At 39.4% G+C, this 15,832-nt stretch overlaps 1 protein-coding gene across 1 annotated transcript in view; it reads left to right on the forward strand.

Moving 5' to 3' along the window:
• The first annotated feature begins 1,376 nt into the window (after positions 1-1,376).
• The window catches only part of MYCBP2 (MYC binding protein 2), a 259,243-nt gene continuing 244,787 nt past the window's right edge, over positions 1,377-15,832 (forward strand). The window contains exon 1 of the mRNA XM_045567320.1: positions 1,377-1,992. Within this exon, the coding sequence (XP_045423276.1) occupies positions 1,691-1,992 (302 nt within the window). The 5' untranslated portion in view covers positions 1,377-1,690. The remainder of the gene's footprint in view (positions 1,993-15,832) is intronic.

Genomic DNA, 15,832 nt, shown 5'->3' on the forward strand with positions numbered 1-15,832 from the left:
GGGGCAAATAAACAATAAACTCTGAAGGAACTTATAGAATAGTTGAGGAAACAAGACAAATGCAAAACTTGTTTAACAAGGCTAATTACGGTACTAAAATACTATGATTCCACATCTGTACTTCTTTCCTGTTTTCATTATCCAATTTCTAGCTACCTTTTTAAAAAATCTAGATGACATTCATCTATCATTTAAAGCTCCAGATAAAATACACTCCTTTCAGCATCCTTCCATCCTAAAGCTAGAATTAATTTACTTCCCTACTCCTTGCTTGTTTTTACTTCTCAAACACTAAGCAGGATTTTTTTTTTTTAAATACAAGGCCATTCAAAGATGAGACATATAAGAACTGCTAAGTAGATGAAAGATAGACTACCGGGATGATAGGATTTAGAAATGATTTTGTCAGGACTATAAATTAGGCAAACCCTTCAAATTGAGAACGAAAAGGATAAAACTTAATAGGAATCAGGGTGCATGGGCACATATATTTCTGGAGCATTTACTTAGATGGGGTCGGTGGAATTGCTTGGAACAGAGGACTCAGCAACTGTTACATTTTTATAGATAACAATGATAAGATAGGACATTTTCACAATTATATCATATTCAAGAATTATCTTTTTAACAAAGTAAATCTGGACAGAAAAAGAAAAGCCTTAAGTGACCACTGTAGAGAGATAAAGGTGCACCTTTAGGGTGTATGAGGAATCAACAAAAGAATAATTTTTAAAAATTCTTTTGCATTAAGATTTGCCTCTGGTGTAACTGTTGAGAACAAGAATTTGGGAATGACTTTGGCTTGTGAATACTTGCCTATCTTCTGTTAATTCTTTCACAGAGAAAAGAATGAACTAGATTACTACTTGTCCGTGTACATAAAAGATATTGTACACAGACAAATCCTAATGACAACAAATCCAAAGTAAGATCGCTAAAGGGACTTCTAATTCGGATGGCCCTCTCTTTCTCAAATTATGAATTAACCAGCACTTTTCACAGTAAATCTTCATGTTGGCGGCAAAGACTTGGGGAAAAGGTAAAAGGAGTGCGAACCACTCTTCCTCTGGCGGTGGGAACACTCCCTCTTTCTCTCAGATCCTACCTGGTTCTCTCACCTGGAGGGAACCCGAAGACGAACGCCGCTTCTGACAAGACAGCCTCCCCAGCACTTTCCTTACTCTTCCTCAAGCTGCTAGGAAAACCCGGAGAAGTGGATTCCCTTCGGATTCTGCCCAACCCGGCAGCCCCACACCCAGAGCCCGGAGGCTGAGGGAGTGGTGGCGAGAGGGGGTGGCGGTGTGGGCGAGGACGGACGGGCGGGTGTTACTGAGCATGTGCGGCGAGTGGCGCATGCTCGGTGCGGCCGTCAGCTTCCCATTGCGGGTAGCCCCGGCGGTGGCCGCGGTGGTGGTGGCGGCGGCAGCGGCAGCGGCGGCACCGCCTCCTCCTCACACTCCCGGGGTGGCGGGGTTAGATGAGCGGCCCCAGTAGCGGCGAGGGCGGTGCGGGGGGGAAGAGGAGGAGGAGAAGGAGGAGGAGGAGGAGGTCGCTGTCTTTGTAGTCTCCCAGCTGCGGGAACCGGAGGCCGCCACCGGAGCCGTCGTCGTTGGAAAAGGGCTGTGTGTGCGCGCGCGTGTCTGCCCGCCCGGCCCGCGGGGACGAGGCGGCGGCGGCGGCGGCGGCGAGGATGATGATGTGCGCAGCGACTGCCTCCCCTGCCGCCGCTTCCTCGGGGCCCGGCGGGGAGGGATTCTTTCCAGCCGCCACCTTCTCTTCCTCCCCGGCGCCGGGGCCGCTGTTCATGCCGGTTCCCGAGGGCTCCCTGGCTGCTGCGGGGCTGGGGCTGGGACTGCCGGCTGCGGACTCCCGGGGTCACTACCAGCTGCTGCTGTCAGGCCGGGCCTTGGCCGACCGCTACCGGAGGATTTACACGGCTGCGCTCAGTGACAGGGACCAGGGGGGCAGCAGCGCTGGACACCCGGCCTCCAGGTGCGTCCCCGGGGTGCCCTTCCTTGCGCCACACGCCGCGTGTGCACCGGGCTGTGTGTGTGTGTGTGTACGTACATGGGTATTTACTGAGTTTTCAATTAGCTCCTGATGCTGGATGGTGAAAGTACTTACGAGATAGGAGGGTGCGGTGGCTGTAGTTTCTGCTCTAAGTGTGTGTGGTCTATGTCGGTGGCTGGTGAGGATGGTGGGGTAGCGTGTGATGCTAGAAAAGGTGATTGTGCTGGTCGGTTATGACACGTGTTCGTATTGTTGAGGGAGGAGGAGGCATGGGTAGAGGGTAAGAGGGTGATACACGGAGAGAATTTGCAAGAGTGGTGAAGGAAGTGGTATTTCCAGTGTCTCTGCCGCAATGTTATTTGCACGTCCCCCCTCTCCCATGACATTCCTTCCTCCCCTTTTGATCCCTCTTAAAAGAAATTTACCTTTCACTCAGGGGAGCAACGGTATAGGTTAAGGATAGTGTCGTATTTATAGGATGAGTTTTAGATAATCACGCTGGGGGATAGGCATGAGGTTTGGTTTTAAGAGATTTATGAATGAGGGATGCAGATAGAGATTTATATAGACGTGCAAGGTATCTGACTGGTTTTTAGAGCTGTACTTCGATAACTGGGCCTTTTAGTCTTATAGAAATGAGGTTGCAGCTGCTCTTGTGTTCTGATGTCCCATCAGCCATTTTTGTGCATCTTCTTTTCTATTTCTTCTGTTACTTATAGGCTTTAGAGAAGAGGGGGTTTTGTAGGGAAAAAGGGAAAGCTGAACTTAAGAATATGACAGCTGGTATAGTGTTCCACTGCCACCAGCTATAAAATTTAAGTAGCTCCTAGATCTCTTCCAGTTAGGCTAGCTGCACCTTCAGCTTCCTTGATGTAGATGTTAGATTACTTTCATTTTCTTTTTCTTAAAATGTGGGTGCCTTTTTTGCTAAGGGCTCTCCTATTGTTTTCTTTTCCTTGCCTTTACATGCACCTACCCTGAAGGATGGTGTCTGACTTGCTTCACCAGCTTTGACAGTGGTAATTGGGAGTTGGCTTCATGTTTTTTCTCACAGCTTCTTGCAGTACATGGGGAAAGTATAGTAGGATTTTGTCAAATGTGTTAAAGAGTTTATTGTATTTATTGAAAGTGCAGTTTATTAGGCAATAGCCAGATGTCTTTTTTCTTCCATTGTGAAAGGGGCTAGGACTAGGCTGTAAGTCAGGTATTTGTAGTTTATTAGTATGAATCCTGTCTCATCCATTGTAGAGAGTTGTAAAGATGGAGCCTTGTTCACACTTTTTCTGAGCAAACCAGTCTTTTTATGTCTGTGATTGTTTACAGGATTGGGCACATGAGTACTTTAATCATATGGATGTAAATGTGTGTAACTGGCCTTTGCTGTCTGAACTAAAGGCCAGAATGGCACAAAGCTGTTTCTTGCTATTGTTTTTGAAAATAGCACAAAACCACATTAGACAGTTTGCTTTGATAATTAGGCATAATTTTGATCTGTGAGTTTCTAAATTATGGAACTGTAGGTATGCCTTCACAAACCCCTCTCAAAGAATTTATTTTGTATGTTGTTTCCAGACTTATGCAATAATTTGGGACTGGTATATTCCTGTTATTACTTTCTATTGCTATACTTGTGTAATAATATGATTTCTGTGTATCTAGAACTATATTAACAATTTTAGACAAAAATTAATATAGGTTAATCCCATACATAAAATTTGTGAATGATTTTTAGTCTTTGGTCCATTTTTGTACAAACTATCAGTGAAAAGTATGAAGAATTAGTTCAGGTATTTCAAGAAATACTCATGGAAACCAACCTTATGTTGTATGATACTGCTTTCTAATGCTTGTTCATAGCATTGTCTATTACAGTTTACAAGATCTTATTGTGAAGAATAGTCTGCAACTGCTCTTTACTGATGATTTGATTAAGAATTCAATCACTTTTTTTATTAAAGATGATGGGGAAGGTAGAGCTGGGATTTAGGCTCTGAATAAATGATATAATTATTTGTATGGGAGCACTAGTTGAGTTAGAGGAGAAGATGAGATCATTCAGAGACAGAACGGAGCAAGAATAGAGCATGAAGCTGTACTGAGCATCAAGTTTAAGGGTGTGAGAGGAGACAGTGAAGGAAAAAAGAAAATCAGAAAATTAAGAAGAGAACCATGAGACAGTAGCACCTCTGGCTGTAGGAAAGTGGATTGAAAATTCTCAGAAGTGTTAAGTACTGAAGAAAATGAGAACAGTTTTCAGGTCACTGGTAACTTTGGAGGAAGTGGTCAAAGTACAGGGATGTGGTGAGGAGTGAATGGAGTGTGTTGGGGTAACTTAGGGAGGGGATTCAGGGTTGAGGGAAGGATTTTCAAGTGTAGGAGGGTGAGATACTCAAATGTGGAGGATAAATGGAGAAGGAGGGAGTGAAGAAGTGAGAGAGAGAGAGGGGATACTTAACAGGGAGAGGTCAAAGGGAGAGATTTAAGATAAGTGGAAAAGTTAGCCATTTAAAAAAGATAGGGGCAAGTCTTCCTTTAATATAGAAGGGGAAGAGGTAAGTATTTGTAAATATAAAGACTGGGAGTTTATTGAGGGTAGGAACCATAGCCTGTTCATTTTTGTAATCCCAAGGTCTAGCACAGTTTTTGACATTCATTCTGTAAACATCAAGTACCTATTGGGTGCCAGGCAGTATTGTACGTGTTGAAGATGTAGCAGTGAACAAGATAGACAAGGTCTCTACTGTCTTGGAACGTCTGTCTATTCTAATGGGAGAAACAAACAACTGAAATTTCAGTTAGTGATAAGTAACTATGAAGGAAATAAAACTGATTGCATGTGATGGAGCAATTTGTACTGGGGTTATTTTAGGTGATGTGGTCAGGAAAGCTCTCTTTGGGAGTTGGCATTTAAGTCAAATTGTAATGATGAAGAATCAGATACAGAGGAAGAGTGTTTTAGGAGATTATAAAGGCTCTGAATTGGGAACAAGCTTGTTGTGTTCAGGAAACAAAAACATGGCAAATGTGTTCCATCAGTGTTGAATGAATTAATTACTATGAATTATGCTTTAGGTGTAGGATTGAGAAACTGAGGGATTCAAGCCTAATGGAGTCAGCAACTTTAATGGCATTCTAACAAAGTGGTCAAGAACTTGGATACAGAAACTAGACTGGTTTTCAATCCTGGTTTTGTCATTTGCTAGTTGTGTAACCTTGAGTACACATCTGTGCCTCAATTTTCTTACTGTAGAATGGGGATAATAATAATGTGGATTGTTTTGTAGATTAAATGAATCAATATATGTGCTTGACATATTAAGTGCTATAAACATTAGTCTTGTTTTGTGCTGAGAATGAGGGGTTGGGGACTTCAAGAGAGGGCAAGGATCGTGTCTTGCTCTTCTATTTTTGGTCTCAATGATGGTATAGAATGTGGGAATAACTCTTTGATTTATTCAATAACTGAATAAATATGTTTTTGGATGAATGAGGCCAGTCAAAATTGGAACATTCTCTTGGGGAAAAGGGTTGGATAGGAAGTGAATAAAGGAATATTTGATCAGTTCTGAATATGAATGGTGGTATAGCCATATACTTGGGAAGCACCATAGCACAGTGGCTAAATGTTAGGGCTCTGGAAGCAAACTGCCTTAGTGCAAATCCTGTTCTATCTTTTTCTATCTGTGTTAAATTGGGGAAGTTAATTAGATTTTGTCTTTTTCTTGTAGCCTTATAGAGTTTTCAAAAGGACATTATGTTTGCACATGGTAAGTGCCCATTAAATGTAAGCTGTTGTTATTGTTAAAGTCATCTTAAAATTCCAATCAGCATGATATTGTAAGCTTTTCTGCTCAAAAGAGAAATGAAGAAAACTAGTTGAGTTGATTCAGAGTTAAAGTGTGACTGGAGGTAAAAGAAAAAAGAAATTAAAGGTGATGTTTGGTCATATGGTAAAAAGAAAAGTGCTGCCAGGAGGGAACTGATAGACAGGGAGATAAAGAGGAGTCAGGGTATCTGGGTCTTGAAGTGGTGGAAGAACAACGTTAGTGGAAACAATAGATGAGATTTCTTCTCTAAACTGAACCTACTTTGTTCCTTCAGCTGCTTTATCTCATTCTTGTTAGAAATGGTATTAATATCTGAGTCTGTCCTTCAGGTGCATGGGATTTTGGTTGTAAGAGGTTAAGTAGTCAGTTCAACAAATGTTCAGGGATTATTACTTGGCACTAACCATTGGCCCTATAAAGATTTACGTAGACTTGAGTTTATTGTCTATCTGAGGATTTAAGATAAAAAGACAGAGACTTATAGAAGTGTTAAATGAAATGATGAAGAAAGCATAACCTATTATGACAAAGGCTTGGCATTCTGGGCCAGCTCAAAAGCATGAGCAGAAGGGAGAAAGCACAGTTTGTGTGTGTGTAATGGTAAGAATTCTGTTAGAGCTAGGATACAGGTTTTGAGGGAGAGAATTCATTCTGGAAGTGGAGGCTTTGGCCAGAGGGTAGGGCATCTTAAAAAGCAAGGTACGAATCAGATTTTTTTCAGTAGACACTGATCAACCCTGATGATTTTGAGCTGTGAAGAGACATTACTATAGGAGTCTGTAAGGGAGTAATAACAGGATTGAATCAGTATATCTATATTTGTAGATAGGTTGTAATTTTCTTCTATATATAGCTGTTAATATATGTTAATATATAATATAGCTGTTACATCTGTGGGATCCTATAAACACATGTTAAGGCAAAAACTTCTCTGTTGGCATACTGGGAGGTAGAAATGTGAAATGAGTTAGTTTCCCAGCTTAGGAGAAGAGAAAAATGTTTCCTTGGGGCTTAAAAAGAAAATAAAGATGTTAATTTAAAAATACTTTTGCATCTTAAAATATTTGTTTAAAATATCAACAGAATAGTCTCTCTCTCTCTTTTTTTTTTCTTCCAAAAAACAGGTTAACCATTCCGGTTTTTAGGGTAGGGGCTAGGCTAATTGAGGTTTAATTTACATGTAATAAAATTTACCGTCTTTAAATGTTCATTTGAAGACTCTTGGAACTGTCAACAGAATCAGGTATAGAACATTTCCTTCACTTCAAAAAGTTTTTCAGGTCCTCCTACCCCTAGCACTTGGCCACCACAAATCAGTTTTCTGTCACTAATATTTTACCTTTTAAAGAATGTCATGTAAATCTAGCTCCTTAAGGGCAGGGCCCCCCAGATATTTCATCTTTCTGTCTTCTATCCCTGTATTTTCTGTAAATGAAAGTTAGGCTTCATTAGGTGGTAGACATTTTTTGGCAAGAATATTTTTTATATAGTGCTAAGCACTGTATATTGCATCCCATCCAGAGGTCATCAGGTTGTCTCACTATTTAATGATGCAAAGTCTGATTACTTGGGTAAGATGGTACTGACTAGACCTCTCCACTGTAAATGTACACTTTTTCCATTTGTAATGAGCAAGTAATCACAGGGTAATAACTTCAGCACATTGTGAATATCTTTCACCTAGTGATTTTATTAGCATCCTTTGGTAATCCTTGTCTGAGTCAATAATTTCATTATGGGTTTCAAAATGATTTCTAAAAATAATTCTATTCTTCTATATTTATTAGTTGGTGCTCTTCTGCAGGGAAGAGTTTTCCCTCATTGACTGGCAATGAACTGTATTTCCTCCTAAGAAAGCAGGGTAAATGCTTAATTCTCTATCCTCATTAACCAAATTGGCATAGTAGTCGATGGTGGTGTGGTGGGTGTCATGATTAACCACCCACATTCTCCTTTTCAGGCACGTTTCCCTCGCTATTGGGAATATTGGCAGGTAAAGCCGATTGCAGCTAAATCCCTCTCCAGGTGTTGCATTGTGCCAGCAGGACTGCCTCCCCCAAAGTCATGCCTCCTCTTCAGGTGCAGTCTACATCTAGTATCTATGCACCGTGGTATTGTAAATGCCTCCCTGGGGAACCTGCGGCCTCAAGGTTTTATTAAAAGAATTTGGATTCAGTCAAAAGGCTGTACTCAAGGATCCAGAAGGCCACATGTGGCCCTAAGACCACAGGTTCCCCACTCTATCCCAACACCAGAGCACCCCATGGTACTGGTTGAGTCTTCCTGTGACTGTGTTGCAGTTCAGCTCCTTCCTCTGCTTGGTCGTACATCTTTCACTCTCCCACAGTGGTTGATTTATAGGGCACTCTGCAATGAACTGCTGGTGTGCAAATCTGCATTTCAGAGTCTGTTTCCTTGGAATCCTACTACCCAAGACACTTGGTGCCAGGAGTGGTCTGAGGAAGTAGACTTTAAAGTGAGATTTTGGAGCTGGTGTATTGGCTGGTTGGTTGGCAATGAGAAGCCCATCCTGGTGGTAGATGGAGTACTGATACCAATAACCCTTGGCATGTGCTGTAGCTGTGTGACTGTTGAAACTTTTGCTGGTGATGAATTGAAATGCTATTTTTGTGGAAGGGAATGCACTGGTGGGTACACTAAGGCTTTTGAGAGGTTCAGGGAAATTATTAATTATAAGGACAGTAATCAGATGGCTCTCAGTAGCATTGATAGATTGGAAAAAGATGATGTAAGGCTGAAGATAATTGGGGGCAAAATGTAAAAGGAGATTTCTATAGTATCATGTAAAGAAACACATCTGTGGTAAGAGGAAAGAAGCTGAGGATTAGGCCAAGACTTAATTTTAAGGGTAGAAGAGCTCCAGGGTGGGTTCAATTCTCAGCAAGTCCGCTATGCCATGGTCATTGCTCTCTGGTCAGAAAGTAATCCTTACCATTAGGATGGGTCATCTGAGTTGATGCACTTGAAAACCTTGAAACCCCAAATTCCTCCTAACCCTCTGTGTCTGCAGAAGTGGACTACTTCTACTGGCTAGAGCGGTGCTTGTGTGAAGACTATGCAAAAGACTGTACTGCCCCTCCTACCCCCTTCTACTCTCCTCTCCCCTACTGGGTATCACCAAACCAGTAATTAGGATTAAGTCACAACAAAACCTACTGGGAGATGCTGGATTTGCTAAGAGAGGAAGGGAGTGTATACAGGCGCACATACATACAGAGTGGTTCCCAAACTGTGCACTGAGGCACCACAACACCACAGCAGACACACAGGAATACCATGGGATAGTTCAAAATGTCAAAGACAGCACAGCAATGTCTGTCACAAACTGCTGGCTGGAAGTAGTTTGAAGTTTTGTCAGTAGATCTTGCTGTATTTATTCCTCTTGATGATGTCATATCTTTGCAAAGTTGGATTTTTAGTAGTTGTGGTACAAATCAAGCACTGCATAAAAATTGGAATGGAACAGGAAAGGAGGTTTGTGTGTTCAATCTGATTTCAAGTTTGGGAAGTTATTCAGTATCTAACAGGTACACATATTCTATTATCAAATAATTGTGGTTATTTAAGAGTGAAACAAAAAATACTTTTTCTTCCAATTTATGTGCATTATTTTTTCAAGTGTCTAGTAAGTTGTTAGAATATAAATTCTTATTAATTATTTGGATCTAACTACTTAGTAAACACTACTGTTAGGTATTTCTTTTGGCCTACGATTGCATGGAAAAATTACTGATGATGGATGTGCAAGAGTTCAATAAAGGGCTTCCATTCATCAGTGCTGATCTAGCAACAGCTGCTGCTGAATGTCCAGCCTGACAGCAGCAGAGTCCAACCATCCTTTAAGGAGACCAACGAGTCCTTATACCTTGGAATGGACCATAATTCATTTTGACTGAATTTGAAACATATTCTGGGTGTGAATTTGTCTTTCTGTTAGGGGCTTAGCCAGCGCCACTGTTTGAGGGCTTACCGAATGTTTGATCCCTCAGCACAGGGATCATTTCAGACTGAGAGACCCACTTGATAACAAAGGAGAATCCATGGGATCCATTTGTCCTATCATTTACCACACCATCCTGAAGCTGCTAACCTGATAGAGCAGAAAAATAGTCTTGATGGCACAGCTGGAGATGACATTCTGGAGCTTGGCCGTGATACCCTGCAAGAATGGGGTCCCCATCCTGCAGTGATCCCAGTAGGAAGAATGTGAAAGTAAGGAGTGTCTCCACTTAGCATCACTCTCAGTGATCCACCTGGGGAATTTATGCTTTCCATCATCTCTGTAGCTTTGAGCACTAAGGGTTGAAAGATCCTGATTCTCAGAAGGGGAAACATTTCCAACAGAAGACACTGCAAAAATCCTGTTATTCTTTTAAGCTACAGTTGCCACTGGGACTGGAGGCTCCTTTTCTAATTGAAGAAGTCACTGTTTGGACGGAGCTAATGTCCCTGTTCATCTGGAGAAGGTAGGGCTGATCTTACAGAATGGAGCATGGAGGAGGTTTGGCACAAGGTGTTTTTTGGTACTTCCTCATCTAATGTTGATGATAAATGGACATTAGAAAGGCCTAATGAACACCCCATGAAATCAGCCACCTGGACCAGCAGATGTGCTAGTCAAAGATAAAGAGTTGTCAGTATCAGTTTTGGCCTTGAAACTATCTGTAGTGGCTGCGGCTGTATTTTGATGTACTTTCCTTCCACTAGAGATTTTCTCTAGAATTCTGGAGAAACGTCTTCCAGAACTTATTAGAAGCAAGTGAATCCTAATAGTGTAATAGGTGGACTCTAGTGAATGCTATGATGTGGAACCCAGATCCCCTGTCCAGAACTGAGGTGCTCATTTCCCTGAAGCTGCTGGAAACGTTGATTGGCTAAAAGCTCTAGTCTAGTTCCTCTACGAATATTGCTTTTGGTGATGTATCATTCTTGGGGACAGCCTATGTGAAGTGGTTGATGGGGGCATTTTATGATTTTTAGTGCTACCGTAACTGTTTTTTTTCCTGTTTTTCAGTTTGATAGTGTATATAATAACATACAGTTGTTTTTGTATGTTAACCTTATATCTGTGACCTTGCTAAGCTCATTTATTAATTTTAATAGTTTTGTAGATTCTCTGGGATTTTCTTTATAGATAATCATATTATCTGTCTTTCTGATCTCTAGCCTCCCTACCCCTTGGCTCTTGCTTTATTCCAGTTAGAAAAGCCGCATCCTTCCTTGCTTCTAATCTGAGGGAGAAACAATTACAAATTAATCATTTCAGTCTTGCATCATTAAGTATGATGTTAGCTGTAGGTGTTTTGATAGCCTTTATCAATTTGAGGAAGTTCCCTATTATTCCTTGCCGATAGTTTTTATCATAAATGTGTATTGGATTTTGTCAAATGCTTTATCTGCACCTATTGATATGATCATATATTAAGAGAATAAAAGGAAAATTGAATTACATTAATTAATTTTTGAATGTTAAATCAACTTTGCATTCCTGGGATAAAACCATCTTGTATGGGATGTATTGTTGAATTTGATTTGCTGATATTTTGTTAAGAATTTTTGGGTATACATTCATGAGGGATGTTGGTCCTATAATTTATATATATATATGTATATATATATATGTATATATATATATATATATGTATTTTGGTAATATCTTTGTCAGGTTTTAGTATTACAATTATCCTCATCTCATACAATGAGATAGTAATCCTGCCTTACCCAATCCTACCCAATTTTTTAAAAGTTTGCATAAAATTGATGTCATTTCTTCTTGAGTATTTGATAGAATTCACCACTGGCATTATCTGGTCCTGGAATTTTCTGGAGAAGCTTTTGACAAACTAATTTCTTTAATAGATACAGGGATATTCAGATTTTCTGTTATTTCTCATGTCAATATTGATAACATATTTTTTTGGAGAAATTTGTCTATTTCATCTAAATTATTGAAATTTTTGGCGTGAAGTTGTCCATAGTATTCTTTTATTATCCTTTAAGGTTTGTGGGATGTGGTAGTATTACAATTCCCCTCCACCCTTTTCTCTTTTTTTTTTTTTTTTTTTTTTGAGGCAGTCTCACTTTGTTGCCCGGACTAGAGTGAGTGCCGTGGCGTCAGCCTAGCTCACAGCAACCTCAAACTCCTGGGCTTACGCGATCCTCCTGCCTCAGCCTCCCGAGTAGCTGGGACTACAGGCATGCGCCACCATGCCCAGCTAATTTTTTCTATATATATATTTTAGTTGGCCAGATAATTTGTTTCTATTTTTAGTAGAGACGGGGTCTCGCTCATGCTCAGGCTGGTCTCAAACTCCTGAGCTCAAGCAATCCACCCGCCTCGGCCTCCCAGAGTGCTAGGATTACAGGTGTGAGCCACCGCGCCCGCCCCCCCCCTCCACCGTTTTTAAGATAGTTTTTAATATCAGTTTTAGGTTCATAGCAAAATTAAGAGAAAAGTACATAGATTTCCCATATACCCTCTGCCCCACACATGCATAGCCTCTCCCAGTATCTACATTTCCCACCAGAGTGGTATGTTTGTTTCTATTGATGACCTATATTGACACATCATAATTGCCCAAAGTCCATAGTTTACATTAAGGTTTACTCTTGGTGTTGGGTATTCTGTGGGTTTGGACAAATGTATAATGAATGACATATATCCATCATTATATTATCATAAGAGTATTTCTACTGCCCTAAAAAGCATTTGTGTTCCACTTATTCATTCCTGCTCCCTCACCCCTCAACTCTAGGTAATTATTGATCTTTTTACTGTCTCCATAGTTTTGCCTTTTCCAGAATGTCAGATGGTTGGAATTATATAATATGTAGCCTTTTCAGATTGGTTTCTTTCATGTAATAATATACATTTAAGGTTCATTTTTATCTTTTTGTGGCTTAATAGCTTGTTTCTATTTAGCACTGAAAAATGTTCCATTGTCTGAATATACCACAGTTTATTTATCTATTCATCTACTGAAGGACATCTTGGTTGCTTCTAAGTTTTGGCAATTATCAATAAAGTTGCTGTATACATCTGTGTACTGATTTTTGTACGTACATGAGTTTTCTCTCTCTCTCTTTTTTTTTTTGAAATTGATGGATAACACTGTATGTTTTTATCATGTACAACATGATATTTTGAAATACATATACACTGTGAAATGGTTAAATCTAGGGGACATAAATTTTCAGCTCTTTGGTAAATATCAAGAAATGTGATTGCTGGAGTATCATATAGTAAGAGTATGTTTAGTTTGGTAGGAAACCATCAAACTGTCTTCCAAAGTGGCTGTAACATTTTGCCTTTCCACCAACAATGAATGAGAGTTCCTGTTGCTCTGCATCCTCATCAGCATTTGGTATTGTCAGTATTATGGATTTTGGCCATTCTGATAGGTGTGTAGTGTTTACTTATTTTAATTTGCATTTTTCTGATGATATATGATGTGGAACATTTTTTCGCATGCTTATTTGCCAACTGTGTATCTTCTTTGGTGAGATGTCTGTTAAGGTCTTTTGCTCATTTTTAATTGGGTTGTTTTCTTATTGTTGAGTTTTAATAGTTCTTGGTACATTTTGGATAACAGTCCTTTATCATATGTGTCTTTTGCAAATGTTTTCTCCTAATCTGTGTCTTGTCTTCTCATTCTGTTGGCATTGTCTTAAAGAACAGAAGTTGGTAATTTTAATGAAGTTCAGCGTATTAATTATTTCTTTCATGGATCTTGCCTTGGTGTTATATGTAAAAAGTCATTGCCAGCCAGGTGTGGTGACTCTTGCATGTAATCCCAGCACTTTGGAAGACTGGGGTGGGAGGACGGCTTGAGGCCAGGAGTGTGAGACCTGAGCAGCATAGCGAGACCCTATCTCTATAAAAAATAAAAAAAATTAGCTGGGCATGGTGGTGTGCACTATAGTTCTCACCACTGAGGAGGCTGAAGCAGGGGGGTTGCTTGAACCCAGGAGTTCAAGGTTATGGTGAGCTATTATGGCACCACTGCACTCCAGCCTAGGCAACAGAATGAGACCCTATTTCTAAAAAAAAAAAATAGGTCATTGGCATACCCAAGGTCATCTAGGTTTTCTCCTGTTATCTTCTAGGAGTTTTATACTTTTGTCTTTTACATGTAAGGTCTGTTTCCCATATTGAGTTTATTTTTGTGAAAGATATAATATCTGTATCTAGATTTATTTTGTTGTGTGTGTATGGCCAGTTGTTTCAGTACCATTTATGAACAGACTATGTTTGCTCTGTTATAGTGCCTTTGCTCCTTTGTCTATTGTCAGTTGGCTATATTGATGTGGGTCTGTTTCTGGGTTCTCTATTCTGTTTATCTGCTTGTCTCTTCTTTCACCAACACTATCAGGTCTGATTACTGTGGCTTTATAGTAAGGCTTGAAGCCAGATAAGGTAATGTCAATCTTCAAACTTTGTTCTTCTCCTTCAGTATTGTTTTGGCTATTCTGAATCTTTTGCGTCTCCATATACACTTTAGAATTAGTTTGTTGAAATCCATAACATAAGTTGCTGGGATTTTTATTAGGATTACATTGAATCTGTAGATCAAGCTGGGAAAAACTGACATCTTTACAATATTGAGTCTTCCTATCCATGAACATGGAATATTTCTCCATTTGTTTAGCTCTTCTTTGATTTTGTTCAGCAGAGTTTTATAGTTTGCCACATATAGATCTTGTACATATTTTGCTAGATTTTTACCTGTTTTTCATTTTTAGAGGTGGTAATGTAAATAGTATTGTGTTTTTTATTTTCAAATTCTACTCGTTCATTGCTGGTATATAGGAAAGCAGTTGACTTTTGTATATTAGCCTTGTATCATGCAACCTTGCTACAATAATCTCTCCTTAGTTCCAGGAATTTTTTTGTCCATACTTTTGAATTTTCTACATAGATGATTATGTCATCTGCAAACAAAGACAGCTTATTTCTTCCTTCCCAATTCTGTATATTTTTTATTTCCTTTTCTTGTTTTATTGCATTAGTTCAGACTTCCAGGATGACATTGATAAGGCGCAGGGGACAACCTTTCCTTGATTTTGATCTTAGTGAGAAAACTTTTAGTTTCTCATCATTAAGTATGATATTAGCCGTAGGTTTTTTGTAGATATTCTTTATCAAGTGGAGGCAGTTCCCCTTGACTTCTAGTTTATTGTGAGTTTTTATCACAGATGGGTGTTGGATTTTTTCAAATGCTTTTTCTGCATCTATTGATAATGGTCATGTGATTTTTCTTTTTTAGCCTATTGTGATGGATTACATTAATTGATTTTCAAATGTTGAACCAGCCTTGCATACCTGGGATAAATTTCACTTGGTTGTAGTATATAGTTTTTTTCCTACATTGTTGGATTTGATTTGTTAATAATTTATTGAGGATTTTTGTGTGTGTGTTAGTGTTTATGAGAGATGCTAGTTTATAGTTTTCTTGTTTTGTAATGTCTTTGTCTGGTTTTGGTATTAAGGTAATGCCGGCCTCACAGAATTAGTTAGGAGGTATTCCCTCTCTTTTTATCTTGTGAAAGAGATTGTAGAGAATTGGTATAATTTCTTCCTTAAATGTTTGATTGAATTTACCAATGACCTCTCTGGGCTTTCTGTTTTGGAAGGTTATTAATATTTTGATTCAATTTCTTTAATATGTATAGGCCAATTGAGATTGTCTATTTCTTCTGTGAGTTTTGGCCCATTGTACCTTTCAAGGAATTGGTCCATTTCATCTAGGTTATCCAATTTGTAGGCATAGAGTTGTTCATAGTATTCCTTTACTATCCATTTAATATCCACGGGGTCTGTAGTGATATCCTCTCTTTCATTTCTAATGATCTCTTTTTCATTCCTCCTCATGTTGGAGTTTTTAAAATTTTCCTTGTTAATTGTAGCTTGCAATTTGTCAATTTTGTTTATAAGTTCAAAGAACCAACTTTGACTTTATTAAGTTGTTGATCTA

This window comes from Lemur catta, chromosome 13 (genome assembly GCF_020740605.2).
Source record: "Lemur catta isolate mLemCat1 chromosome 13, mLemCat1.pri, whole genome shotgun sequence".
In the NCBI taxonomy this organism is placed as follows: domain Eukaryota; kingdom Metazoa; phylum Chordata; class Mammalia; order Primates; family Lemuridae; genus Lemur; species Lemur catta.